Source organism: Fragaria vesca, linkage group LG5, assembly GCF_000184155.1.
Source record: "Fragaria vesca subsp. vesca linkage group LG5, FraVesHawaii_1.0, whole genome shotgun sequence".
NCBI lineage: Eukaryota > Viridiplantae > Streptophyta > Magnoliopsida > Rosales > Rosaceae > Fragaria > Fragaria vesca.
Window position 1 is genome coordinate 23,043,186 of NC_020495.1, and position 26,324 is coordinate 23,069,509.

Here is a 26,324-nt window from a genome sequence, read left to right on the forward strand (position 1 = left end):
CATTTAGAGTTATTGTCAATATATAAAAGAATTTTCTAACATTTTTTGTAATGAATTGATGCATGTGGATATTTTTGAGCCATTAGATTAGATGGAGGTTAGAGATTTTATGAAATTTACTAACTTTATGGCTTGCTCACTTTAGAGGAGCCGGATCCATTTTTTTTCCTAATAGTTTGGATTGTTAGGCTTGGAATTGGATCATTGGTGGTAGAGCAAGCAGAGTCACTTCGAACCAGTGGAACTTCTCTCACCCTCTTCAAAAACGGTTGGAGGGTTTTGGATGCACTTGGAGTTGGAGACGATCTCAGAAACCAATTTCTTGAAGTTCAAGGGTACGGAAATGTTCATAATTTCCTTCTTCAAGCCTTGACCTCACAGTAGCAGTCTGCCAGCATAAATTGACTATTGCCTACTATGGCCATTTGGCACATGCTTAATCTTGTAGTAGTTTGCATTGATAGATTAATAGATAGAAGCATTTCTTTAGAATGAACTACTTGTTGAGACTTCGGAGTTGAAGCTTCAACTTCATATAAAGCTTTGGATTCTTCAAATTACTCAGTTGCCCTGATCTGGTTCATGGAATCAGCTGTGCAGGATGGTAGTAACAACAGCTGAGGGGAATGAGCTACGCTCCTTCAAGTTCAAAGAGGAAGATGAAAGGTAACGAGCTTCAAACTTAATTCATCTTCCGTGCTTTTACAGAACATGCAAAGTTCAATTCACAATACTTTGTTCTTCTAACTGAATCATGGTTTTCAGCCAAGAGGTGCGTGCCGTAGAGAGGAGAGTACTACTTGAGACTCTTGCCAATCAACTGCCCCAAGGGGCGGTCCGTTTCTCTTCAAAGCTTGCAAAGATTGAGAAGATTGAAGATGGAGATACTTTGCTGCAACTTGTGGATGGTACTCAGCTATCTGCTAAGGTTGTAAATGAATCTTTAACTAGCAAATTCACGGCTTCTAGGATAAGTGCCAAGTATCTCTTTCTCATGTTTATGAATTTCCAACAGATTGTAATTGGCTGTGATGGGATTCGGTCTCCTATAGCTAAGTGGATGGGGTTTCCCGAGCCTAAGTATGCAGGGCATTGTGGTCTTCGTGGCCTTGCATTCTTTCCTGGTGGCCATAAGTTTGAACCAAAACTGAATCAAATCTATGGAAGAGGGCAGCGTGCTGGCATTGTTCCTATTTCTCCTACAAAAGTCTACTGGTTTGTCTGCTTCAACATGCCATCTCCAGGTAGATTACTTGGTCTGAAACTCTGAAGTTTCCATTTTAAGTTTTCTAGTGTTCTTACGGTGTGGGATATTTTATTACAGGTCAAAAAATCACTGACCCAGCTGTGCTGAAGAAGCTAGCTAAAGAACTGGTAACAAACTGGCCTTCAGACCTATTGGACATCATAGACCATACCCCGGATGACACAATCAGTCGAACACCACTAGTAGACCGGTGGTTGTGGCCATCCATCAGCCCTCCGGCTTCAGCCGGAAGAGTTGTACTGGTTGGAGATGCATGGCATCCGATGACCCCCAATCTTGGACAAGGCGCTTGTTGTGCTTTGGAAGATTCAGTAATTTTGGCGCGAAAGCTTGCAGCAGCGATCGAGTCAGGACCAGCAGCCATTGAAGATGCTCTCAGCTCATACGGAAGTGAAAGATGGCCTCGAATCTTTCCGCTAACCATACGGGCAAACCTCATAGGGTCACTACTGCAATGGGAGAATCCTGTTGTGTGTTCTGTCCGGAACAATGTCATTATCCCAAAGCTTGTTAAGCTAGGACCAATGTTGGAACACACAAATTTTGACTGCCAACCCCTACAGAATCAAGTCGTGTAATGTTGGGGCAATATTAAGTTAAAGTTAAAGTTCATTCAAACCTAAGGGGTAAAGGAAAATCCAAAAATGCTTGGAAGTGCCTCGCTGTTATTGTACATTCCACCTTATTGTGTGCATCAGCTGTCTAGTTGCCTACTCCATATACTTCTGTACTAGGAATTTAGAGATGTATAAAGCAACTGCTCATGTAAAAGTGTGATAAAAACAGCATGCAAGCGAACAGTCTTTCAAATTAATCCCTCTGGATAGTAGCCTAGTAAAGCAATGAAAAAAATCAAAACTCGAATGGCATAGCAAGACTATCCATTGATCAAGTAAAAATTCCTCATCTAATCAGAGTGATACTGTTGTCGGTAGTGATGAACTACCTTCTCCGGCCATATACTAGTCAAGAAACTTGTAGATACGATGTATATCTTATACCGTCAAGCATAAGCAACGACCTCGTAGACCGTGCTCCGGCCATGGCGGGCCCCGCCTCCGACATACTTCCGGTAGACCGACGTCCGGGCTACCCCGCCATGGTGAATGATCATCAATGCCACAACAGGAATGTGCTCCTCCAAGCTCCACAAGAAGGCACCATGAGAATATATATGTGTAATTAGTCCCACATCAAAAGTATAATATGTGAGGGAACCTTCCTTAGCTATAAAAAGAAGGCTTCCTATATGTAGAAAGCTCTCTCACTCTCTCTATCTCTCAACTGATCCAACTTTACTATTCCACACCTCCACACTTGTAACACCCTAAGGCATTGAGGCCTCATGATAGTAGATTCAAGTGGACGTAGCCATGCCCTCCGATGGTATGGTGAACCACTATAAATGTGGTGTCTTTGTGTATGTTTATGTTCTATCGTACTTCTACATAGCCTACGGGTTCTTGCAGAAACAGATACAAAGCAAATGCAATTCTGCACTTCTGAAATGAATAACTATCTGATGGCTTACTTTCTGACTCGACTGTGAATACTGAAAAGCCTACAATAAAAATATTGTTGATAGCAAACTAAATTTTCTGGGTCATATCATCTTACATTCATATAAATGGCTGACAAGAACTTCTTCTTGAGCAATAGGGACCGGCTAGTTTTTCTACTCCAACAATCTTGATGGGGCTTATCGGCATAGATTGTTTGATTCCATGCCGCTCCTTCACTATCACCATCAATCCTCATAACCTTCATGCTGCAACAACTGATTCACATAAATTTCTTAGGATATACTCATAGAAGCCACCATGCAACCAAACAAAAGTGACTATAATAAATATCCAAAAACTTTTCCAGTTGAATCATGAATGCCTAAAAGCAATGAATGAAGCTTCCACATGTTCCCTACATTCTGAATACAATCACAGACAAATGCCCGTCACAGTTTCATGATGGCAGTGGAAGCAAGTTCTTATCCAAAAGGATACCACAAGCCGGCCTATAACATTATATCATGAAACATTCTGCACATACACTTAAGGAAGAACACAATAATATGTTCCAACAGAACAAATTCATGCTAAACACGAAGCTCTATGATGAATCCACAAACATTGCTTCGTTTCTTCGAGAAAAGTAATACGTCACTGTTCAGTCTATCAAGTTTTAAGTATATGAACAAGTTTGGTGTCAGATATATGAGTCCAAAAGTCCGGAGATGAACTATCCAAGTGATACGTCCCTGTTTAATCTTTGAAGCCAAACAGTTCAAAGTTCAAACTACCAACTTCCAACTTAGAACTAACAAAGAACCAAAGATTGATGCATTCACTTATGACTTATCTACATATCTAAATCCACAAATCATGAACCTTTGCAATCCATATCTCAAACATAACCACAAAGTTACAACTACAACCCAGAAAAGTCAGACAAGACATGCGAGGAACATGGGCAAGAATGTAATTGTGTACCTGGATTGGAGAAGAACCAGAGGATGATGGCACAGAGAGCAAGGATGAGAGGTATTAAGTGGATGGCGTTCTCTGCAGACTTGATGCGAGACCGTTCTTTCTTGGCGGCATGAGAGAGGGGGTCGTATGTGGGCAGATCCACGTCATGGTGGTGGTGGTGCTCTGAGTCGTGGGTTGCGGTGGTTGAAGATTGTTGCTTTTGCTGCTGCGGTGAAGCAGTTGATGAGGAGTTGACCGGGAAGTCCCCGGAGACTCGGGGAGCACTCGCGGATCTGTGCATCTTTGCTTTCAACTCTTCTGACCAAATTAACGCGATGCACTTGTCAACGGATCAAGGATTGGGGACGCCCTTTTATACTGTCTTGGTGGGTTAAAAGAATCTACAAAATTACCAGAGTTCGGTAAATTTTTATTTTTATTTTTATCTCACCAAGATAACTAATCATGAGTCCAAGATAGTTGCTAACGTAATGGAGGTGGGTTGTTACTTCACTCTAGATTGAAAAATACATTGATTAATCACGAAACACTAGATGTAAAACAATCGCACGCGAGACTATATTATGACATTTTAGGTGTAAAAGTTGGTTATTAGATGCGCACATTCAGCTCATGGTTTTCTACTAATAATGGAAGACTTGTCAATAGTGTTTTTGCAATCACTACCGGTTATTCCAATGCGTCGTAATTTTGTTCTTAACTCATAAACTTAGTTTGTTTTCGAAAATAACAAACACAATACCATTGCAATAATGTTTTTAAAATCGGTAACCACTTTTTGTTGATACAACCATCAGAGATGTGAAATGCTTTCGACGACATATTCATTCTAATTTCTTCCGCTATGATATTCGTACAATTGAACCTATGTATGTTGACCTTCTAATAGAGGAAAGGAAGGGCACATGGCACACCCATTGTATAGCATTGCAAATAATCTAGACGGAAGACCAACATTGATCTAAGCACATGTACTCATTTAGGGGGAAATTGAAAAATGGACGAAAGTCATGAAACACTTCTAACTCGAGGGTACTCGTAAGCAAGTTGAAATGTTTATGAGAATGGGTAATGATGAATATTTAAAGCAGCATCGAGAAACATTGTGGAGGAGTTGGAACAATGATCGGCCACCTTGTCTTTTCATACCAAAATATGGCTTCTCATACCAAAACGTGTCGTTGCGGTCACAGTGCTGCAAAAATGAGATCTCTCATTCTCTCGTCTCGGCTTGGATTAGAATAAGCGACGAAATCGAAAGGGAAACGTAGACGAAAGAGGCATGGTGATGATGGCGGGCAATGCCAGGTTGCGTAAACACAAACGCGCACGTATTGGCTTTGGCTTTTGCTTCCGCAGTTCCGCCTTGTGCTTTGACGCGCATTTCATTCATGTCTCTTTTGTTTGCCTTTGCGCTTAAGATTTTTAAGCACAAAGATGAAAAGCTTGACGAAGCAACTCAGAACCAACTATGCCAGCCTTTGCTTCATTCACCCACTTTCTCTCCTCTTCCTCTGGAATTTTCAAAACACTTTCTTATGCTTTCGGAAATGACTTTAACACCCCTCAGTCCCTTTGGTTCCTTCAATTTTAGACCTTGTTTTGATAAGGTTTTAGTGGGTTATCATGTCACACAACAATGTCATTAAGTAGTTGAGGTCCAAGTCACTATTTTTTGTTTTATCTTTTTTCATTTGATTGAAACAAAGTGGAAGAAATGAGAAATTCTCAACAACCACCCTCCCAACCATGTATGTTTTACATTCAAGTATTAAAGCATTCAATAACGGTGATACTTTCTTTGATCTAAAGCATTCAGTGATGCATGTAAAAGATGGTTCCGAAACAATTTCTACTAATGAGTAACAAAGAATGAGCTGACTTGCAAACTCTAACACACCGTTTCAAAAAAGAAGAAACCTTTATAAAAAAAAAAGGGTTTTAAAATGGGTTTTCATCGATTAATCAGAGTTTTATTGTTATCATTTTAGAAAAAATAATGGAGAAACAAAACGCCCGTTTCTAATTCACATATTACACGCGAGAGTTTATCTTAAGAGAACCCAATTTTGTTGATATTATCATTGTTGATGTACCAATCAATACAATCGGTGCTTCCTTATTAGATCAGTTGAGTTCTGTTCCAAAACAAGGTTGTCCAGCCCACCTGGACGCTTCAAGCCAGTCATCGACCCTAGTAGCGCCTAACGAGTTTTTAAACCCTGAGTATATGTAGTGTTTTAAAATAAGACCGCCCAACCCGCCTAAAACATATGCACTGATATCTATTGGACCTTGATGCATATGACATTGAAACGTTTTCCTAACCGGAGTCTAAAGTGCAAACTTTTGAGGGCAATGGTGGAAGATGCCCAAAATCGTAAAATCAGAAATATCAAGCAAAGTGATGGTACACGTGGTTGAATCTAGTCCCCTAATACTACGTCACAGGCACTAATAGAGAATTCCGGCATTTTAGGGGTCCTTTTTATAATAATACAAACACCCAACCTTCTCTTATTTCCTCCTCCTCGCTTTCTTCTTCTTCTTCCACTTTCTCTCTCTACCTCTCTCACTCCGGCCAAGTCTATCACTACCGACGCAATTTCTCGCCGGAATCCAAATTCTCGCCGATTTCTCGCGATTCACTCCCCGGCCCAGCCATGAATCCCGAATAGTGAGTCCGATTTCATAATTCCGTCTGGTTCCTCTCTTTGTAGTTTGATTATCTCGGCGATGATCTTGGAGCTCTAGTTTCTTGGAGGCTTTTGATTTTGTTTAATTCCTGAATATTTATATCTGTTATTTTTGCTCGAATTTAGGTTTTTGAATTTAGATCTAGATGCTTCGCTATCAGATCCGTGTAGATTTTGTTTTAGATTCAGAATTTATTTCAATTTGGAGACCTGTAATCTGGACTGAGTTGTTGGATCGGTGCTGGTTTGGTTAATAGTTTATTATTGGATAGTAATTTTTGATCAGTGAGGTAAATAGTTTGATTATTGTTTTAGATCAAATAATTACTGATGTTTGTGGTGAATTGGATGCAGTGACTACCTGTTTAAGCTTTTGCTGATTGGTGATTCTGGTGTCGGCAAGTCTTGTTTACTTCTGCGGTTCGCTGTAAGTTGTAGTGAATTTGTTCTTGTATTTTGCTCTTTGGTTATCTATAGTTCTAATAGTTGATAGAGATTGTATTGCGGCTGATTTGTTCTATGTGTTTGTGGAAATCAGGATGATTCTTACTTGGATAGCTACATCAGCACAATTGGAGTTGACTTTGTAAGCATTACTTGGGTTTTACATTGTGTGATTCATTTGAGTTGTGATATAAATCCCGTTCCTATTGTTCGGCTCTCATTAACCTTCTGTTGTGTCTTTTGTTTAGAAAATCCGCACTGTGGAGCAGGATGGAAAGACTATCAAACTTCAAATTGTAAGTATATGAGTTCTCTGACTGGTTTTGTCAACAAGTTGTGAAACCATCGGTTTCTTGCTGTTGTTAATTATGAATTGCTTTTGGGACTTTCAGTGGGACACAGCTGGCCAAGAACGTTTCAGGACGATTACTAGCAGCTACTACCGTGGTGCTCATGGTATCATTGTAAGTGGGTTGTTCCGTACTTGGTGATGGGCTTCTTACTCTTCCTGGACTTGCTATTTATTATAGATATTTGTTTGGTTCTTGCAGGTTGTTTATGATGTCACAGACCAAGAGAGCTTCAACAATGTGAAACAATGGTTGAATGAAATTGACCGTTATGCAAGTGAAAATGTGAACAAACTTCTAGTTGGAAACAAGTGTGATCTTACAGCAAATAAAGTTGTGTCCACTGAGACAGCCAAGGTAATTGTGATGACCATGTTCTGGTTTTCTAATGTATATTGTTGGCAGACCACTTTTACCCATGTGTGGTACACGGTATACGAGAGCGATGTGATGATTTAACTTTTTCATTACTTTGCTTAGGCATTTGCAGATGAAATTGGAATCCCTTTCATGGAAACCAGTGCCAAGAATTCCACCAATGTTGAGCAGGCCTTCATGGCTATGGCTGCTGAGATTAAGAACAGGTACTTAGTTTGTATTCCATTTTTCTCGTATTGCTTGATCAATTATCCCTGTAACTGATAGACTGTAAATATATGATTACAATTTGAACTTTTTATATCATTATCAAATGTGACCTTGTTAGGGATCAAGCTGCAGAAAAAACTGCATCTTGCATCCTTGATGTCTGTAAATAGTTTCTATCCAACTTCTCTCATTCCTTGATCAACTAATATATGATTGCAACTGGGCTTATCTCTTTATGAACTGGGACTTCTCATCTCTTTGTCAGATGTGAACTTGTTAGTGGTTAAGCTGCTGAAACAACTGTATCTTGCATCCTTCATGTCTAACATACATCGTATGTTTTGGTTCCTATTGCAGGATGGCAAGCCAACCGATGAACAATGCCAGGCCTCCAACAGTGCAGATTCGTGGACAGCCTGTGAACCAAAAGTCTGGTTGCTGCTCTTCTTAAAGGGGAAAAGAATATTGGTGGGTGAATGATGTTTATGGGTGTTTTCATGAATTGTAAAACTAGTTTTATCTTAACGCTTTGATATGAAGATTTTCTTTTGTTGTCAGTCGTCAGCACTATGTTAAAGCCTTCCATTCTTTTCAATGTATTTGTCTTAAAAACTTTTGTACAAAAATTAGGAATATTGGTGAATAGCAGTATTTGCCTTGTTCTGTTCTCCAAATTCTTGTCAGACTGGTTCTCCGTAGCAACAATTCTTTATTTTTAGTTCATCACAAAATAAATATGAGTTTCAAACTGGTGAATGCAACCCTGCCGCTTTATGTATATTTCTCTTGGCATCACACACATATCTTACCGATCTTGCCTTTGTGCTATTGAAGCCTTAAAGTTTTTGCACATATTAGAAAGATTGAATTGTATCAATCTGAGTAGCCCCCTTTGAATTGCATAGAAATAAAAAATTCGAGATAAATAAGTGGCAAAGCTTATCTTCATTTGTTTTGTTGTACAGAAAGCTTGGCTTTATCTCTGAAACTGTGTTGCATTATCAGTATGAGGCAAAGCTTTAGCTTCATTTGTTTTCTTTCTTGTTAATGGTACAGAAAGCTTAGCTTTATCTCTGAAACTATGTTGTATTGATCACTCTCAAGTCTCAAGTCCCACAGTCCTATACTAGGGGAGAAAGCTATCACTTAGCAAAACCCGGAAGCATTACAGAATGCAGTCAAACTTGAGCTGTTATCAGTGGATATTTGAATCCACTGTGATTAGCTACAAACTCTGAAATTCTTACAGATGGAGTTGGTTGTGAGCCCTCGTAAATCTTTGTGACGCCATGGTTGAAACTGAAATCTTAGTCAAGTGAGGAGCTCTTCATTCGTGAGCATTTTGAGAGGATTATATATCCACATTCCATCCTCCATTGTTTCAACTGTCAAGGTGGTCGCAACCAGCGAGGAATCACTTCATAACTAGCGGGCAAAGGGAGGAGGCATTCATCATTAGACAAATAGTTTCTCCACATCGTTGCATGCAATCTCCAAACATTATGCTTCTGGGTTTGCTTGTTTTGAAGACTGAACTGTAAAGGGTTTGGCGGTAAAACTTTAGTCCGAGTAAACAGTATCTTCAATGTAAAGACCAAATTGATATAGTCAAAAGCCATTCGAACGCTGAGACATCAAGAAGAAACTCAATAATACAAACAGAGAAGCAGCGAGAAAGAGCCAGCCGGTCCACCATTACCACATTTTTGTTTTTGTGATATCTCATTTGTTTCCAACATTTAACGTGTAAGTCCTTAAATCGCCGTATGCGAAGATCGAATGAAAACTAGTGATCCTAAATTTTTTCATTTTATTTTCATTTTTGACCCGATCAAATTAAGCGCTCATAATAAGAATATTTCATATTCGACCTTAGGTTCTCACCTCCTGTGTTTGCAACATTTAAGACTATTTTTTTGTGTTTCAATTTTATTAACGGTATTATAGTATATGCATACTAATGCGACCTGGATGACCGAATCAAAATATTACATACATATTAGTTACTCAGTTCACTTGCACCTTGGTGCGTAGAAAAATTTTCGAGAATGATGTTATGAATTAATAATCTTTTGCACGGATTTGTTTCTTTTCATTGAAACGCTTGGGATTTCTATTTCTTAATTTCGATTGGATTCGTTTCATGTGCTGTTTTTCCTGTCATAATGATTATATAGTTAAGCTTATGCATGCACCCAAGAAAATCATACATGCCCCTTTATTAGTTGATCGACCTTTAGAGTTCCACCTTCTTGATACGCATGTATGTAACAAACATTTTAATTGTAATTAACTAGTCATAATTGTAATTAACTAGTCATAGACTCGTATGTTCTCGAGGCCCAACGAATAAAATCAACTTTCATTTTTAATTTGAACAGTTTTAGGCTCATATAAATAGGCCTTTTTCTATCCCTGCTCCTCACTGTTTCTTCTTCAATGGAAACTTTTAACCCTACTGGTGTTAGTATGTTGCTCACAATTGACACTACGCGCAACAGAGTTCTATTCGCCGAAACTAGCAAGGAAGCTGTCGATTTTCTTTTCACTCTTCTATCTTTGCCTGTTGCCACAGTCATTAGCCTCCTCTCTGGGGATGGTATGGTTGGTTGCATCGGAAATCTGTATGAGAGCGTTCAAGATCTCGGAGACACACACTTGGAACCCAACTTTAACAAGGACATGCTGCTGAAACCCAAAGCAACAGTTGTTGGTGCCGATATCCTTGGCGTAAACAACAATGTCTGTAAGTCTTGCAGCTGCCATTTCCCTGGATCTGTTTGTCCATTATGCGAATGCGCCGTGTCTACGACAGCTGCATCTACTGGAGAAGCGCCCTGCAGCAATGGAGGGTACGTCAAAGGTGGTGTTGTATTCGTGATTATGGATAACTTGGTAGTGAAGCCTATGTCTACCGTATCAATTCTAGATGTGCTTAAAGAGCTGAATGTTATGGAGGTTGACGCCCTTGAACAGAAGTTGGTTAGTCTTGGCAAGGAAGAGGTTTAATATATTCCGTTCATAATTCTATCAATTTCATTTCATATATTAACGAGTATATGATTTTAATAATTAGCGCTTGGTTTTATCCTTAGGGGCTGAAGTTGGTGAAGGCATCTTTGGAGTCGAATGCAGTTCTTAGCAGTGCATTCCTTGGTAATGAACTGCTTACACAATGTCGTTTCAACTTAATTTTGCGCTCTAGTATTTCCTGTACGTAAATTTTAACAACTATGCAGTAGCTTATTCTCTAAAGCCAACATATGTATGCAGTAGCTTATTCTTATAGTGGATTTTTCCTCCTTCTGTCATCACTAGCATTAGTGGATATGATAGTTTTTAGGAAAACAATAACAGAGGTACAAAACACCCTTGTCAATTCAGTTTTGATTATGCAAGGAAACTGTATTCATTAAACTAGGGAGTCTGAAGCTTGTATATCACCGAAATGTTTTGAACAGGGAAGTAAAGTAGGGAGACTGAAGTTTTTTTTTTTTTGGGTTCTCACAGGTAACGCAATTGGGACTCCGGGCCAGTCCCGCACACATACTGATGGTAAGAGCTTTCGGTTTTTCTGTTCTGGAAGTATAGTTGTGTTTGATATACTGATAACTCCATTATAATGTAGGTTTGGAAGCTGAAATCCAGGGTGAATATGTTGCTCTTTCAGAATTCATTGGGTTAAATAGGGTAAGAAGCCAATGACATAGAATTCCCCTTTTACCAACCAACTTAATTAGTTTCTAATTCATTGAGTTGTTTCTTTAATTGCAGGTAGAACAAGCAGATGTGTTCGATGAGAATTGGAAAAATGAAGAGAAAAAATGGAACAAATATGGCAAGTATAAAGCACTGAAGAAACTAAGAAACACAAGAACAAGGAGATGTTGATATACTTTGATTATCACAGACAGCAAACATCCCATTTGGCTATTTCTATGTTTAAATAAAGCATTTACATTCCCAATTCCCAGTAACCTACAGCAAAGTTTCAATGCACTTTTATTCCCTACACACATCTATATGCATATATCATCAAAAGAGAATTTTAGAGTTTGCCTCTCTTATAGGTGAACGCTTTCATTTTGATTATTTCTTTTAAGTTTCAAGTTAGTTATGCGTTTCAGTATTTCCTTATATTGAGATCGATATGGGTTTCATAAGCGAGGCACCTCTTAACTTTGGATTCTCTTAAAAAACATCAAATGGAGGGGGAATAATGAATATAAGGAAATATTTGTTGGGAACTGAGTCACGAAATTATTGAGACCTAAATGGTAAAAAGTCCTTACCCTGAAAATGCTATCCGTCGACAATTGATATAACTTCATTAATGTATGTGTAGAATGAAGATCACAAAAAAGATGCAAGAAACGATCTTTGTTTTGTATCGTTGGCCTCATGATTGGATATAATGGTTTTGGAGAAACAATATATGATGAATTGCAAAAGAGCCCCCCAACACACACACACACACAACTATGTTACAGAATAGCATGAATGCAGTCAACAGTGGCTGATCTAGTTTCAAATTTCTAATAGTGAAAAAAAGAATAAGGTTCCCAGGAAGGAGTGAGGTGCCGATAATTGTATGCCAATGAATCATGTGATCGGTTAGAAGCCGTAGGGAAAGTAGATAAAGCAACAGCGGAGAAAGTGTCACTTGTATAGGATCCTTGCAGTTTTGGAAGAAGGCATAGTGAATTACATACTGAAAAAAATTTCCATAATGAATTACATATTTGTCTACAAGTCATTTTTTCAGGTCGATACAAAAGAACCACTACAAAACATGTCTAAAATAAGCTCGTTCATCCTCTTGGCTACGCAACCTAGCAAGCTTGTTAGTGACAACAATATCAAACGGGGCAGCTCTCTCAACAATTTCCTTCATCTTCCTTGTGGAGATGTTGTGTGCAGTCTCAGCACAATAGGTCCTATTGTGCATCATCAGAACTTCCAGCTCCTTGACATCATGGACAACAAACTTCTTGAAATGACTGGGAAGATAATGGCGAGTCTTCTTGTCAGAACCATAACCAATGTTAGGCATGCATGAGAGTAACTCCCTTGAATTTTCTCCATACACGAGTAAATACCCTTAGGACTCCTCCAGTTGGTCTTGACGCAGATCTTGCGGTCGCTCTGGGGCCACTTGAACTGCTTGACCCTCTTCTTCACGATCACCTTCTTCAACATCAGAACCGCCATTTTCAATTCACCTCCTTGGGGTTCAGCTCGGCAGCCTTGGCTCAAGGGATAGTGGTTTGGATGTTCAACAGCATACTAGAGTTGGCAAGAAGTCAATCCCAAGTATTAAAATGACTGAAAGCGCTAACTTTAGCATTCAATGGTATGCCAATATCTGGTGGTGGCTCTATAATGCTAATCGACAATTGCAATAGACCCAAATGTGTCAATACTATGATACCATTATGAGGTGGCTCTATCCTCATCAATCCAATGCACGAAAAAAGAATATATATGTACCCAAGATTTACTGTCACGAAGGATTGAGGGAAAGTAATGTTGCTAAAGCATAACTAGCCTGCAATTGGGGTTTTTAGATGTAACTGAAGAAGACCAGCCGGTCTTTGTTTTTCGGATCCAACCTTAACTGGCATGACATGTGCAGTGATCTCATTCAGTAGAATCTTTTTGTTGCAAGCCACATTGTTCCGAATGTACTTGAGGAAACTTCCAGGGGAGCACTTATTTGCATGCTACCAGTAATCTCCACAAGAACAAACCCCATTTTTAAACTGATGGAACCTTGTAGTATCTCTGAGAATGATTTCTCTTTTCTCAATGACTGATATATACTTGATTGCATGATGGCAGTCCCCACATACTCTCAAGTTTTTGAAAATGCGGATTGGCGTCCCTGAAGGCACATGTATAAGCCCAAAAGCAATTGCTAGTTTTTCACTGTGCCATAGTAGCAACTGCTGTTTCTGCTCTTCCCCAACATCATGTAATGCAAATTCAAGATCTGGAACATAGCCTGCCAACTTCATTTTCTGATCCAGCTCAGCCAGTTTTCTGTGAATAGATGCCAAATCTGGGTGAGCCCTGTCACCTGATCTGAACTCATGGACTACACTCTTGACCTCAATCCAACTGTAGCCAGGTGTCTTCACAACCCTATTTTCTTTCATTGATCGCCTGACCTTCGCTACAAGTTCCCATCTATTTGTTGCAGCATAAACATTAGCAAGTTGAACATAACCTGCTGCACTTGTTGGATCAAGATCAAGCAATTTCTCAGCAGCGAACTCAGCTAACTGTAAGTTCTTGTGCACCCGACAGGCACCCAACAGAGTTCCAAAAATAGCAGAATGTGGTTCAAATGGCATTTTCTTTATCAATTCTACAGCTTCAACTAGCTTACCAGCACGACCAAGAAGGTCTACCATACATGTATAGTGCTCTGGCTTAGCTTCAACTTGATACTCTGGTGCCATGGTATCAAAGTATTGAACCCCAAGGTCTACAAGTCCAGCATGATTGCAAGCCATTAACACAGACACAAATGTGATCCAATCTGGGTTAACTCCCTCATTCCTCATCTGGTCAAACAAACTGAGAGCTTTTAAACCTTCCCCATGATGAGCATAGCCAGCAATCATTGCATTCCAAGTAACAACATCTTTTCGTGTCATCTCAATGAAAAACTTCCATGCATCCTCCAAATTCCCACACTTACAATACATACTAACCAATGCAGTTCCTGAAGTTGTACCATTATATAATTCAAACTTATATAGTAGCTGATGTACTTGCCTGCCCATTTGCAGCGCCGACAGGTTGCTACAACCCAGTAGAGCACTACTCAAACTTGATGCATTTGGCCTCACCCCATATCCAATCAATTTACTGAAAAGCTTCAAACCCTCTTCAGCTCGACAGTTTTCCACATACCCCGCAACCATAGCATTCCATGTCACTAAATTTTTCTCGGGCATCTCTCTAAACAACTTCTCAGCCACTCCAACCTTCCCAAACTTCATATACCCAGTAACCATAGCCGTCCACGCCACAACACTCTTAACCGGTGCAAGCTCAAACCACTTCACCGCCGAGTCCAAATCCCCACATTTCACATACCCCGAAACCAACGCACTCCACGAGACACTGTTCTTCTCCGGCATCAATAAAAACAACTTCTGTGCTTCCCTCATCTCCCCATTCTGAGCAAAACCCGATATCATGGTATTCCAAGACGCAATGTCCTTAACCGGCATTGTACCAAAGAACTCCATAGCAGACCCAACACCAAGATTACGTAAATAACAAGCCAACATAATATTATACGAGCAAGTGTCTGGTTCAGGAATTTTATCAAACAGTTGGCGGGCTTCTTTAACTTTCCCTGGAATTTTCGTAAACCCGGCTAAAATCGAGTTCCAACTGGTTGTGGTTCTAACAGTCATTTTCTCAAACACCTTAAGTGCAGAATCTAAATCCCCGGACCGAATGTGGCTGGTGATCAACTTATTCGACTTAATGATATTGCGAAATTGGTGGTGATCGAAGTGGTTAGACTCATTGCAAAGTTGGGTTGGTGAAACCAGGTGGGTTTTGTGTGGAGGAATGGCTTGTTTGGTTTGATTGGGTTGTGGGTGGTGGGTTGTGACGGTGGAGAGGGGAGAGGTTTGGTTTTTGGCATTAGGGAAAAGAGTTGTGAGAAGCAGTGAGGGCTGTGCTCTTGTGCTTCTTCTGAGAGATGTCATGGTATCTCTCAAGCAAGTGAGAAGAGCATGACTTCAATCAGTTCAATGACATGGGGAAGTTGAATTTGTGAGTCTGGGAATTTAAATTCTCAAATTTTAAATTTTAGAAACAAAAAATTCCGTTGCCGGGACTTGAACCCGGGTCTTTCGGGTGAGAGCCGAATATCCTGACCAACTAGACTACAACGGAGTTGTGATTCAAGGTTGACTTTGTTTTTATTCACGGGAAGCAGGCTTAAGTTAAAAACTTTAAATTGGTTCTTAGTTTGCTAAAAACTTGAAGGCTTGAAGCTAATTACTTTTACATCTTCAGATTATGATCTTCTTGAATTAGTGGAAGCCAAATCATTATAGTCTTAGCTGTTATATAGTATGCATGTGCTAAGGTATGTTTACTTTCTAGATGGTTATATACTATATATAACAGCAATGTTGATTTTAATATGGTGTGCTTAAGAAATTGCATTTTGAGATACTTGTGGGGGTATTTGCTCGACTTTATGCAGCTTATGTAATCCAAGGTGTCAAATCTTCTGTATAAACAGAAACACAATCATCAGGGAGGGATGCACGGGTGGGTTGGGGTTTGCTGCAGCCCACCTCAATATTTTAGAAAGAAAAAAAATTTAGTAATGTAGCATAAGTTCCAACAGCCTAAAATACATAAGAAAAAAAAATCTGAATTATGGAGGCTTCTAAATTAGGTTAGATTACGGTTGAACCAAAGACTAAAATTTTGCCTATCAAAGATATTTTGATGGTCTAAAAAATAGATATTTCGATTGAAATATCGGAAAATATCAAAATCATTAAACTTTTAAGGGGAAAATAAGGAAAGATATTGATATTTATGAAACGTATTAATATATATATATATATGTACACGAGTGAACAAAACACATTCCAGCATGCATGATTGAGGGGACTAGCTTGGGGCGTTTTGGTGCACGTACCTTGGCGGACCAAGGTTCGAATCTCCACATTTTTCGTGAAAAATCGATAATTTCGTACGATATTCTCTTAGTACCTCTAATAAGTTTCTATACCTTAAGAAAACAAAAAAATCGCCGAAATTTTGATGATATTTTCTATTTTGCAGACCTTGTTGAACCCTTTTCTGTTCTTGTTTCACTGTAATTACTAGCTGTAACGTTGGATTTTATAATATAGAAATTTTTCTTTAAAAAAAAACCCAAAAAGGAATCGAATTCGAAACCCATAATATGTTGGAACCGCCACACCGCCACCGACTCACAATTAGTTCTGATGTTTCACAAGTTCTAATATAAAAGTATACAACAGCGCTCATCATCAATAAAGCCGTCTCTTAATTAGTTCTCACATCAAGCCCTCACCCTAAAACCCCAAACACAACAACAATGTCAGCTCCAAAACTTCTTCTTGGTCCACCCAAACCATCAAACACCACCACCAACACCGCAACTAAACCTCCGATGGGTCGCACCGAGAAATCCTCCGCCACCTACCTCTCCTCCGGCAACCCTTGCCTCGACCTCTTCTTCCACATCGTACCCGACACCCCCTCCTCTTACATCAACGAACAACTCCCAAAGTCATGGGCTCACAACGCCCTAACTACCCTCAAGCTCATCTGCAACCTCCGTGGCGTCCGCGGCACCGGAAAGTCTGACAAAGAAGACTTCTTCACGGCAGCTTTTTGGCTCCACAACAACCACCCAAAAACCCTAGCCTGCAACCTCGCCTCTTTCGCCTCTTTCGGGTGCTTCAAAGACCTCCCCGAGATTCTCTTCCGCCTTATGGAAGGCCAAGACATAAGAAAGAACCGTAAGGCCGAGTGGTCCATGAAAAAAGAAAATCTCTGGCCGCCGTAGAAGCAATGTTGCTTGCGCTAGAAGTTACTCTCCTATTCGGCGGCCAAGAGGAGTTAGAACTAGATCTCCGATATCCTCAAGCTCTAGCTCAAATTATAGCTCAACTTCTAGCTCAAGTTATACCTCAACCTCTAGCTCAAGTTATTACTCAAGTTCTAGTTCAACTTATACCTCAAGTTCTAGCTCAAGTTGTACCTCAAGTTCTAGGTCACATTCTAGGTCAAGATCAAAAACAGCATCTAGGCGAGCGTTTAAGTCGAGAACCAACAAAGGGAAGAGGATGAGGTATAGCAGCCGGCAGGAGCCTAGGGAGGAGAGAGTGGTGAAAGCGACGGAGAAGGCAAAGTCGGAAAAGGAAAAGGCGAGCGTCTTGAGAAAACAAAAGTTCGCCGACATGGCAAACAAGGCCATCTCGAGATACGAGCGTGACCCGGACTACCGGTTCCTGCATGAAAAGGTTTCCGATCTCTTTGCAACTTGCTTGAAATCCGACCTCGAAAGTCTCAAGTCTAATGAGCGCAAAAACATCAGCCTCGCCGCCAAGTGGTGCCCTTCGCTCGACTCGTCTTTCGACCGCGCCACTCTCCTCTGTGAAACGATTGCAAAGAAGGTTTTCCCGCGGGAGTTGTTTCACGAGTACGACGGCGTTTTGGAGGAGCATTACAGGTACAGAGTGAGGGACCGGCTGAGGAAGGAAGTGCTGGTTCCGTTGAGGAAGGCTCTGGAGTTACCAGAGGTTTATATGGGGGCACAAAAATGGAGGTCCCTTCCTTACAATAGGGTCCCCTCTGTGGCCATGAAGCTTTACAAGGATACGTTTTTTAAGTACGACATTGTGAGGTTTTCGAAGTACTTGGTTGATGCAAAGGCAGGGAAGACCACCATTGCGGCCGGGGCGCTGCTGCCGCATGAGATCATTGCCTCAAATGCAAATGGCAGTGACGGCGTGGCGGAGCTTCAGTGGAAGAGGCTGGTGGAGGATATGGTGAAGAAGGGCAAGATGAAGAACTGCTTGGCTGTGTGTGACGTGTCAGGGAGCATGGGAGGGCTTCCTATGGATGTGAGTGTGGCTTTGGGGCTTTTGGTTTCTGAACTGAGCGAGAAACCGTGGAAAGGGAAGGTTATCACGTTTAGTGAGAAGCCAGAGCTGCATTTTATCAAAGGGGAAGATTTGGGGTCGAAGTGTAAGTTTATGAGGGATATGAAGGCGGGGTTCAATACCGATTTTCAGAAGGTGTTTGATTTGATACTTAGAGTAGCTGTGAAGGGGAACTTGAAACCGGATGAGATGATAAAGAGGGTGTTTGTGTTTAGTGACATGGAGTTCGATGAGGCTAATCCGGAGAGTACGTGGGAGACGGATTATGAGGCGATTCAGAGGAAGTTCAAGAGGAAGGGCTATGGGGATGTGGTGCCTCAGATTGTTTTTTGGAATCTGAGGCACTCAGAGTCTACTCCGGTAACGGAGAAGCAACCTGGGGTGGCCATGTTGAGTGGCTTTTCAAAGAATTTGTTGAAGTTGTTCTTGAATAATGATGGGGAAGTTAACCCCAACATGGCCATGGAGTTGGCCATCTCTGGCGATGAGTATCAGAAGCTAGCTGTGGTGGACTGATAGGTTAAGTAAGAGAGACTTGTATAGATCAAGTGACTCAAGTCGTTGGATCCTGAAGCAAGTGAAACAAGATGAAGTGTTATACTTTGAACTAGACCTTGTAGTGTTTTTCTTTTCCTTCTTTCGATTACTGACCATGTTGAAATTTTGTGGAATGAAATGAAGATTGATAAATATGGTTTTCCTTTTCATCGAATATAAGTCTTTTTCTTGTCTGTTGATTTCTGGAATTTGGCTTCAACGATGGTTGGTAGATTAAGGTGGAGTAAGAATATCATCGTTTTAGCTAAATCTTTCGACTGCTTTCACTCGAGTTCAATCTTTCTAATCAATCGAGGAAGGAATGGGATAGGGACAATATTGACTCTCGGTCCCCCATTTCCAAACCCTATTTCGATACTTGGGGACCCGAGTTTGCCCTATTTGGCCCGACATAATAAAACACCTTAAGGAATTGGGTATCTTCTTGCACCGCCTAAAAGATGGCTGATGTTGCACATTAACGTGCTGCATACCGACATCCACGAAGACCAAGGGGAAACGGTAAGGTTCAAAGTGCACTCACACCCAGCCTAAATTTCAATAAGGCTCACATTCAGGAACGTGATCACACACATTGGAACGATTTGAGGCCAAAAGATCGGTATAAAATTAAAACCTCACATTCAGGATGCATTAAGAAAACTTGAGGCTAATTGACACAAAAAATAACTACAGAATAGGCACAGTCAACACGCATAAAAGCAGATTTCAAAAACATTAATTCTGCACTCCAACTCAAAACTGTAGATTTCAAAAGCAGTGATTCTCTATTCCAACTCAAAACTGATGCATGATCCATTTGTCCATGACATAAAATGTACACTCAAAAACATAGATAATAAAATAGTTCTTAAGAAAAAAAGGATAAAATAGTAAAAATTCCTGTGGATAGCCTGCCACTCACTAATCATATCACATTCATTCCCAAATGGACAAATAACAATAGAGCTGGAACTAGATGTGCTGGGCTCTCATTTGCCACCGAGAGATGGAAAGAGCGCAGTATCTGCAATGGAGGGTGCTGGTTTGGCATTGGCATTGCTCGAGTGACCTCCATGTCCTTCTCCACTGTATCCACCTCTTGAACCACGGCCTCCACGGCCCCGATTACGACCACTGTAGTGCCTCTGGCTCTCCCCTTCAGCAGGCTTCAGGAATTCATTTATGCTAACAACCTACACAAAAATATCAATCACTCTGTTACCATTCTCTTTTTACATGATTAAATGATGTTCTTGATAAATTCTAGATACAAATCAACCTAATAAGCAAAAAAAGTAAATTATATTTAATGCCCTCAGATCTCATAGCTTAAACGGTCATTCACGGTTTATAGAGTGGAATTCATCACAAGGCTTATCCTCCATCGCTGTGGAAGTATGTGCTGGGGAGAGAGAGGGAGAGAGAGAAGAGAGGATGGATGGATGGAGAGATGAGAGGATGGGATGGATGGAGAGAGAGAGAGAGAGAGAGAGAGAGATGAGAGAGGGGTAATGAAGAGTAAGGCTTATGAATGAATAACCACCCAAACCGCTCCTTAAATTTGGATTCCATCACTGGGCATTAATCTACAGAAAAGAATCAAAAGAAAAACTGGCAGCAAATTGAAATATTCAAATTGAAGATAGCAATCATGATTGAGCAAACACAATAAAAACCCAAAATGTAATCAGTAAACAATTACACGACTGATCCAGTAAGAAAGAAAGATAAAAATTACCTTCTTGGCTCTCTCCTCCTTCTCAGCAGCTTCCTTCCTTTTATCCTTTTCAGAACCCTGACAATCAATTGCAGAGAAAGTAAACTAACTTGCATAAAATACAGTACTGTAAGTATGAAGGGCAAGGTAATCACCAGCTTGATAAAGATTTCATCATTTGTCTTCTTGCTTGAGAGCTGCTGCATAGACTTCAACTCTTTGTCCAAGTCAACCTTCCTCTCCTCAGTTTTCAGTGCAGCCAGAGCCTTCCTCTTCTCTTCAAGAACCTTCTCATACTCTTCCAAAGTCATCTCCTACAATAATGAAGTACAAATATAGTTCATTATGAGATGGCCAGGAAATTTAACCTATAATCACATCAACTATGACAATTACCTTCTCCTCAGGCTCCTTCTCTTTTGGCTCATCCTCAGCATTCTCCTTGTTGGCATCAGCAGCCTCGTTCTCTCCCAACGGCTTCTCAGCATCAACATCCTTCTCGACTTCAGTGCCAGGCTCCACCTCCCTACAAAAATAATTGTTTATGTCAACCTATACCAGAAAAAGGATAAAATAAATGTGCCATCATTCCAAGGATTTCTAGCTTGGAACTGAGCTAGGAATCAGCACAATTACTTACGAAGCAATTTCATCAGTGGGAGTTCCCCAATTCCCACGACCAGCTCCATCACGTTTAAAGTCACTTCTGAATCACACATACAATTAATAACTAAACCCATTGAAAACAAAAAATGAAAAGGCAGCCATCAAAGACAGACAGAATGCATGAACCACTAATAGAATTGAAGAATACTGACCCACGTCCAGTTCCACTGCGACGGTCAAATGTCCTCCGAGGACGCTCCCCTTCAGCATCCTCACCGTTGCCAAAGCCACCACGGCGTCCGCCACGGAAGGAACCACGAGGCCCTCCATAGCCTCCACGCCTTTCAGAAACATCCCTATCTCCCTCCTCAGGTTTGCTGTACCCTCCACCTGAGAAACCATTGGTGTTCTCATCATTGCTACGCTCCCGATTATACCCACCATATCCACCACCACTTCCACCTCCACCACGTCCACGACCATACCCACGTCCCTCGCCGCCATACCCACGGCCCTCACCACCAAACCCACGCCCGCCGCCACGGCCACCTCCACGTCCACCTTCCCTCACTGCAATAATACAAACACAAAAAATCTTAAAAACCCCATAATAAAGAAACCATAATCTATTACACAAATCCCCAATCACTTCAAAACATTTCATATTTTCCATAAACCATACTGTTTGCACACAACATAAAAGGCCCAAAGAAACACACTTCAGATTGTATTCAATCATTTGAATAGCAGTAAAGATAAAAACAACAAAGAAGAACTAATCCTACAACGAGAAGCATTTCTTTAGTGCTAATAATACTACAGATGCTCAACAGGTTCATGTGTCAAGACGAAAACCCTCATTAAAAACATGTCAATCCATTCGATTCAAATCTCAGCAAATAAGAATATCATCAACAACCAATCAAAACAACAAAACTCAATCTTCAACACAAAAGAAAAGCCAAGAATAAAAGGAATGGATGAGGAGTTGTTACCAGCCTGAGCAGGCGGGGGAGGCTTGGTGGGGAGCTTAGCCGACTTAGCAGGCTGAGCAGCTGGGGCCTGAGCGCCCTTCTTGGGCTGGACGGCGGCGGCAGGAACCACCACCTTAGCCGCAAGTTGACTGACGTCGTCGTTGTCGTCATCTCCCAAGAGATCGAAAGGGTTCGCGGTTGCCATTTCTCAAAGCTCCGGAAAAAAACAACACCGCCCTTGAAACACTCACCGAAAAGCAACCACGAAACCCTTCACAAATTGATGGAGTCCATGGAACCCTAATTAGATTTAGATTAGAAGCGAAAAGCGAGAGGGGTTTAGAGAGAGAGAGAAGTGTTTTGAGAGAGAAATTTTTGTCGAGGGTGTGTGGTGGCTACTGAAAACCCTAAGCTGGATGCGGCAGTGTGATATAGGAGTGGCGAACCCAATCTTAAAAACCCTAATGGGCCGGGGCGGGGCGGGTGTGTTTGATAGGGACACGTGTTTGATGTGGATAGGGGGTGGGTGGGCGGGTTGTCTTGTTCTGCTGTTTTGGACATTTGGATATAGGGAGGACAGGCCCAATGACCAATTTATTGTTTCAAGTTTTCAACATGGTAGAATTCTGATAGACTGGAGTCGGAGTATGGATTTTTCCTGCAGTTTTAGTTTTTTTTTTTTTTTTTTTTTTTTTTTTTTTTGGCTAAATTCAAAAGGAAATATTCCTAATCTATTTGGATAATTTCGACTCAATTTTCTATAGGCATGGTTTTTGAGATGTGAGGGCTCTACGGTCTCGAGAATGTAGATTGTGGAATGTGGATTTCCAATGAAAGTCTCACCACTTCAAGCATTAATTTCTTTTTTCATATCCAGTAGGGATACAAATTTACCGACCACCTTTATTTACCCATCAAAGTGTCCACCCTCTTAACCTATTGACACATGTCTCTTCGAATATGTCCTCCCCGAATTTAGATTCTCTTATTAATAATATTATTCCAACTGAGGAGCCCGGTTAGCATGGGTCCTCAAGTTCCTCTAAAAAAAAGACACATGTCTCTTCAAATTGTTTAAGTTTATTCTTGATAATAAAATGGACATGTGTCAATAGATTAAGAGGGTATGCAGTTTTGTGGACAAATAAAGGTGGTCGGCAAATTTGTATCTCAATAGTGGTGATCATTTCATATGTAATATATGCCACTACATATTTGTGATTTTACATTTTATATAGTAGCAAATGAATGCTTTTTCTTTATAGTTTGTTTTCAATGTTGTTCAACAATGAAATAACAAGCAAACGTACAAAAAAAAAATTAAATGAAATTTTCTTTCAATTGTGATATTGAGAGAAACTAAAAGTTTATAAGAAGAATGAATTTTCAAGCTTGATAATTAGATTTTAGATCAGAAGCGAAAGAGTTTAGAGAAAGAAATGTGTGAGACACTACGAAATCTGAGAACCTTAAGTTGTTAGTAGCAAAGAGATATAGGAGTGGTTAATCCAATTTCAAATTTTTTTACTCTTCAAATTGTTTAGGATATGGAAACTTTTGTGGAGAGCATCTCTAATAGAGTTGTTAAACTTGAATTTCAGCCAAATATATGCATTTTTGTAACTAAACTTGATAACTAAAAAGAATATGTGTTTGTTCTTGAGTCTCCTGTTATTATTTCAGGAAATTCTCTTAATAAGTTTTGTAATCTGGGGTCTATGTTCTATGTCCCCCTCCCCCCCCCCCCCCCCCCGGCATCGGCCCTTACTTAAAAAATAAAAATAAAACAAGTTTTTATTTATTTATATGTAAGATCATGGTATCTTAAAAGTTTCTTAGGCTTAAGAACTAGGGTAAATTACATAGAAGTTCATTTTGAGACATTTTCTTCTATAGAGGTTCACCCAAACATTTTTACCGACATAAATTCATCTAAGCCTAAATAAAAGTATTGAAGTTCAACAAAATTACAAATTGTCATCCAACCAAAAAATTAGATTTTCTCTCTTATATTTACAAAAATGCCACTACTGTTAAAAATCAACAACCACTTTCCTTTCTGGCAGACCTCCGGCAAGGTCTCCGACAGACTCCAGCGAGATTTACGACGGTTATGAAAGCTACTACCGCCAGCTACAAAAACTACTACCCCCAACAACAAAAACTACTATAACGAACAACAAAAACTATTATAGCTAACAACAAAAACTATTACAACCAACAACAATAGCTACTACCAAACAGAACAAAAGCTACTACCAATGGTTGAGAAAACTATTTTTTAGAGACTCATTAGACTACAGAAATGTAAGGGATACGACTAAAATATAAATGCTAATGCAATCGAGTGAATAAAACATATTTTATGATACATAAAAGATGTAGTTATTAACAATGAAATTATTTACAAAGCTACTTCCATAGTTGTAAAAAGCTACTACTGTAGTTTCAGAAGTATACTACAATAGCTTTATAAAACTACTGTCAGTTTTCAATAGTGATGCTCCAAACCATATGCATAATTTCCCACCCCCCCCCCCCCCCCCCTCCCTTAAGCACGAGACTTCATTTCAAACATTTCTTGGTTGGTCGCATGATTTCTTGGTTAACGGAGGCTTCAATATCCAAATTCACATGATTTCGAAATCTACTACCACAATTCCAAAGCGAAGAATTCTGCAACAGCAAAAACACAATGTAACATTAGTATTTGAAATGAAAATAGAAGTTATTGACATCATGTTGAAAATATACTACCATAGAGTTAGAAAGCTACTATCACTGTGTTGAAAGTATACTACTAGACAATGAGAAAGCTACTGACATTGTCTTCAAAATATTCTAACATAGAGAAAAATATTATCAATGTGTTTCAAAGATACTAACACAGACACATGAAGATACTATCACAATGTTAAAAAGATACTAACACAAACATAAAAATTACTATCACTATATGGAAAAGATACTACCGAAGTTAGAAAGCTACTATCAATGTGTTGAAAGGATACTACCACAACTTCATGAGAAAGCTACTGACATCATCTTTAAAATATACTAACCTAAACAGAAATATATTATCACTATATCGAAAAGATACTAACACGGACACATAAAAATGCTATCAAAATGTTAAGAGGATACTAACACAAACACAATGATATTAGCACAATCCATAAACCTAGATTGCCACTATGCAAGTATCATGCGATGAGATTAATCCATAAACCTAAAAGCAACAGTACACAATACTGAACAACAATTCTTCCACATTCATGCAAAATTGTAACCTTGCTCGAGTTAATTTGGCAAGAGACAACTAAACAGGAGGTCTAACAAAGTTGTTCGTTTTCTAAATCCACACTCTGCTATTCATTTATTTTAAATTGCTCAATCACAACTCATGAACCACATAGGTCGACAATCATATGCAAAATTCTCACCATTCAAACACAAATTCATGAAAACCAAAGTCCGATGAGATTAGAAACTTACGTCACCAAATAAGAGATGCAGCCGAGGACGAGTAAGATGTCGTCGTCGTAATAGGATATCTAGTCGAGGTCGTCTTCGACAGAATTGGAGATCCGGTCGAGGTCGTCGGCGGCAAAATCGAAGAGCCAATCAAGGTCTTCGTGAACAGAATCGGAGATCCAGTCGAGCTCCTCGTCGATGGAATTGGAGACGCAATTGAGGTTGAGCCGGCGTCGTCGTCAGAGGTGAGCACAATCGAGGTCGCCGTCGATGAAATTAGAGATCTAATCAAGATCTTCGGTGACGAAATCAGAGATCCACTCAAGGTCGTCGTTAATGGAATTGGAGACGCAGTCAAGGTTAAGCCGGCGTCGTCGTCGTCGGAGGAGGAGAGAGAGAGAGAGAGAGAGAGAGAGAGAGAGAGAGAGAGAGAGAGAGAGAGAGAGAGAGAGAGAGAGAGAGAGAGNGAGAGAGAGAGAGAGAGAGAGAGAGAGAGA

The 26,324-nt window shown here is 40.1% G+C and overlaps 6 protein-coding genes, 2 non-coding genes and 1 pseudogene across 8 annotated transcripts in view; 4 read left to right on the forward strand and 5 right to left on the reverse strand.

Moving 5' to 3' along the window:
* LOC101299874 (FAD-dependent urate hydroxylase-like) overlaps positions 1 to 1,845 on the forward strand; it is a 2,814-nt gene extending 969 nt beyond the window's left edge. Inside the window, exons 2-6 of the mRNA XM_004301689.1 lie at positions 189 to 335; positions 601 to 666; positions 766 to 928; positions 1,016 to 1,244; positions 1,325 to 1,845. Coding sequence (XP_004301737.1) covers positions 189 to 335; positions 601 to 666; positions 766 to 928; positions 1,016 to 1,244; positions 1,325 to 1,845 — 1,126 coding nt within the window. The remainder of the gene's footprint in view (positions 1 to 188; positions 336 to 600; positions 667 to 765; positions 929 to 1,015; positions 1,245 to 1,324) is intronic.
* A 229-nt stretch (positions 1,846 to 2,074) lies between these two features.
* Positions 2,075 to 4,072, reverse strand: LOC101314377. Its single transcript, XR_184739.1, has 2 exons — positions 3,754 to 4,072; positions 2,075 to 3,044 (listed from the first exon to the last, which is right to left on the reverse strand). It is a non-coding gene; the product is annotated as an uncharacterized LOC101314377 (transcript).
* Positions 4,073 to 6,263: 2,191 nt separating this feature from the next.
* Positions 6,264 to 8,579, forward strand: LOC101314664 (GTP-binding protein YPTM2-like). The gene is made up of 8 exons (XM_004300293.1): positions 6,264 to 6,430; positions 6,804 to 6,876; positions 6,988 to 7,035; positions 7,142 to 7,189; positions 7,286 to 7,357; positions 7,445 to 7,600; positions 7,724 to 7,827; positions 8,189 to 8,579. Exons 1-8 carry the CDS (start codon positions 6,417 to 6,419, stop codon positions 8,280 to 8,282), a joined length of 609 nt encoding a protein of 202 aa, XP_004300341.1. The 5' UTR covers positions 6,264 to 6,416; the 3' UTR covers positions 8,283 to 8,579.
* Positions 8,580 to 10,270: 1,691 nt separating this feature from the next.
* On the forward strand, positions 10,271 to 11,722 carry LOC101300156. Its single transcript, XM_004301690.1, has 4 exons — positions 10,271 to 10,834; positions 10,927 to 10,987; positions 11,460 to 11,521; positions 11,606 to 11,722. The coding sequence occupies exons 1-4, from the start codon at positions 10,271 to 10,273 to the stop codon at positions 11,720 to 11,722; spliced, it is 804 nt and encodes a 267-aa protein (XP_004301738.1).
* An 892-nt stretch (positions 11,723 to 12,614) lies between these two features.
* Positions 12,615 to 13,042, reverse strand: LOC101300454 (annotated as a pseudogene).
* A 512-nt stretch (positions 13,043 to 13,554) lies between these two features.
* LOC101300736 (pentatricopeptide repeat-containing protein At4g16835, mitochondrial-like) lies at positions 13,555 to 15,564 on the reverse strand. Its single transcript, XM_004301691.1, has one exon. The coding sequence runs from the start codon at positions 15,562 to 15,564 to the stop codon at positions 13,555 to 13,557; it is 2,010 nt and encodes a 669-aa protein (XP_004301739.1).
* Positions 15,565 to 15,681: 117 nt separating this feature from the next.
* Positions 15,682 to 15,754, reverse strand: TRNAE-CUC. The gene has a single exon. It is a non-coding gene; the product is annotated as a tRNA-Glu (tRNA).
* A 1,189-nt stretch (positions 15,755 to 16,943) lies between these two features.
* LOC101301018 (uncharacterized protein L728-like) lies at positions 16,944 to 19,032 on the forward strand. Its single transcript, XM_004301692.1, has 2 exons — positions 16,944 to 17,380; positions 17,625 to 19,032. The coding sequence occupies exons 1-2, from the start codon at positions 16,944 to 16,946 to the stop codon at positions 19,030 to 19,032; spliced, it is 1,845 nt and encodes a 614-aa protein (XP_004301740.1).
* Positions 19,033 to 19,782: 750 nt separating this feature from the next.
* Positions 19,783 to 22,743, reverse strand: LOC101314953. The gene is made up of 7 exons (XM_004300294.1): positions 22,375 to 22,743; positions 21,592 to 21,949; positions 21,414 to 21,479; positions 21,170 to 21,299; positions 20,929 to 21,087; positions 20,795 to 20,851; positions 19,783 to 20,249 (listed from the first exon to the last, which is right to left on the reverse strand). Exons 1-7 carry the CDS (start codon positions 22,556 to 22,558, stop codon positions 20,046 to 20,048), a joined length of 1,158 nt encoding a protein of 385 aa, XP_004300342.1. The 5' UTR covers positions 22,559 to 22,743; the 3' UTR covers positions 19,783 to 20,045.
* Positions 22,744 to 26,324: the final 3,581 nt, after the last annotated feature.

Coding starts and splice junctions, on each gene's coding strand:
- LOC101300736 (XM_004301691.1), bottom strand. CDS start 15,564: ATGACATCTCTCAGAAGAAGCACAAGAGCACAGCCCTCACTGCTTCTC.
- LOC101314953 (XM_004300294.1), bottom strand. CDS start 22,558: ATGGCAACCGCGAACCCTTTCGATCTCTTGGGAGATGACGACAACGAC. Junction 21,950..22,374: donor TCCCCCGCCTGCTCAGGCTG/GTAACAACTCCT, acceptor GTATTATTGCAG/TGAGGGAAGGTGGACGTGGA. Junction 21,088..21,169: donor AGAAGGAGCCTGAGGAGAAG/GTAATTGTCATA, acceptor TCATTATTGTAG/GAGATGACTTTGGAAGAGTA.
- LOC101314664 (XM_004300293.1), top strand. Junction 7,036..7,141: donor GCACAATTGGAGTTGACTTT/GTAAGCATTACT, acceptor TCTTTTGTTTAG/AAAATCCGCACTGTGGAGCA. Junction 7,828..8,188: donor GCTGCTGAGATTAAGAACAG/GTACTTAGTTTG, acceptor TTCCTATTGCAG/GATGGCAAGCCAACCGATGA.
- LOC101300156 (XM_004301690.1), top strand. CDS start 10,271: ATGGAAACTTTTAACCCTACTGGTGTTAGTATGTTGCTCACAATTGAC. Junction 10,988..11,459: donor TCTTAGCAGTGCATTCCTTG/GTAATGAACTGC, acceptor ATTATAATGTAG/GTTTGGAAGCTGAAATCCAG. Junction 11,522..11,605: donor AATTCATTGGGTTAAATAGG/GTAAGAAGCCAA, acceptor CTTTAATTGCAG/GTAGAACAAGCAGATGTGTT.
- LOC101301018 (XM_004301692.1), top strand. CDS start 16,944: ATGTCAGCTCCAAAACTTCTTCTTGGTCCACCCAAACCATCAAACACC. Junction 17,381..17,624: donor AGAAAGAACCGTAAGGCCGA/GTGGTCCATGAA, acceptor CTCAAGTTCTAG/GTCACATTCTAGGTCAAGAT.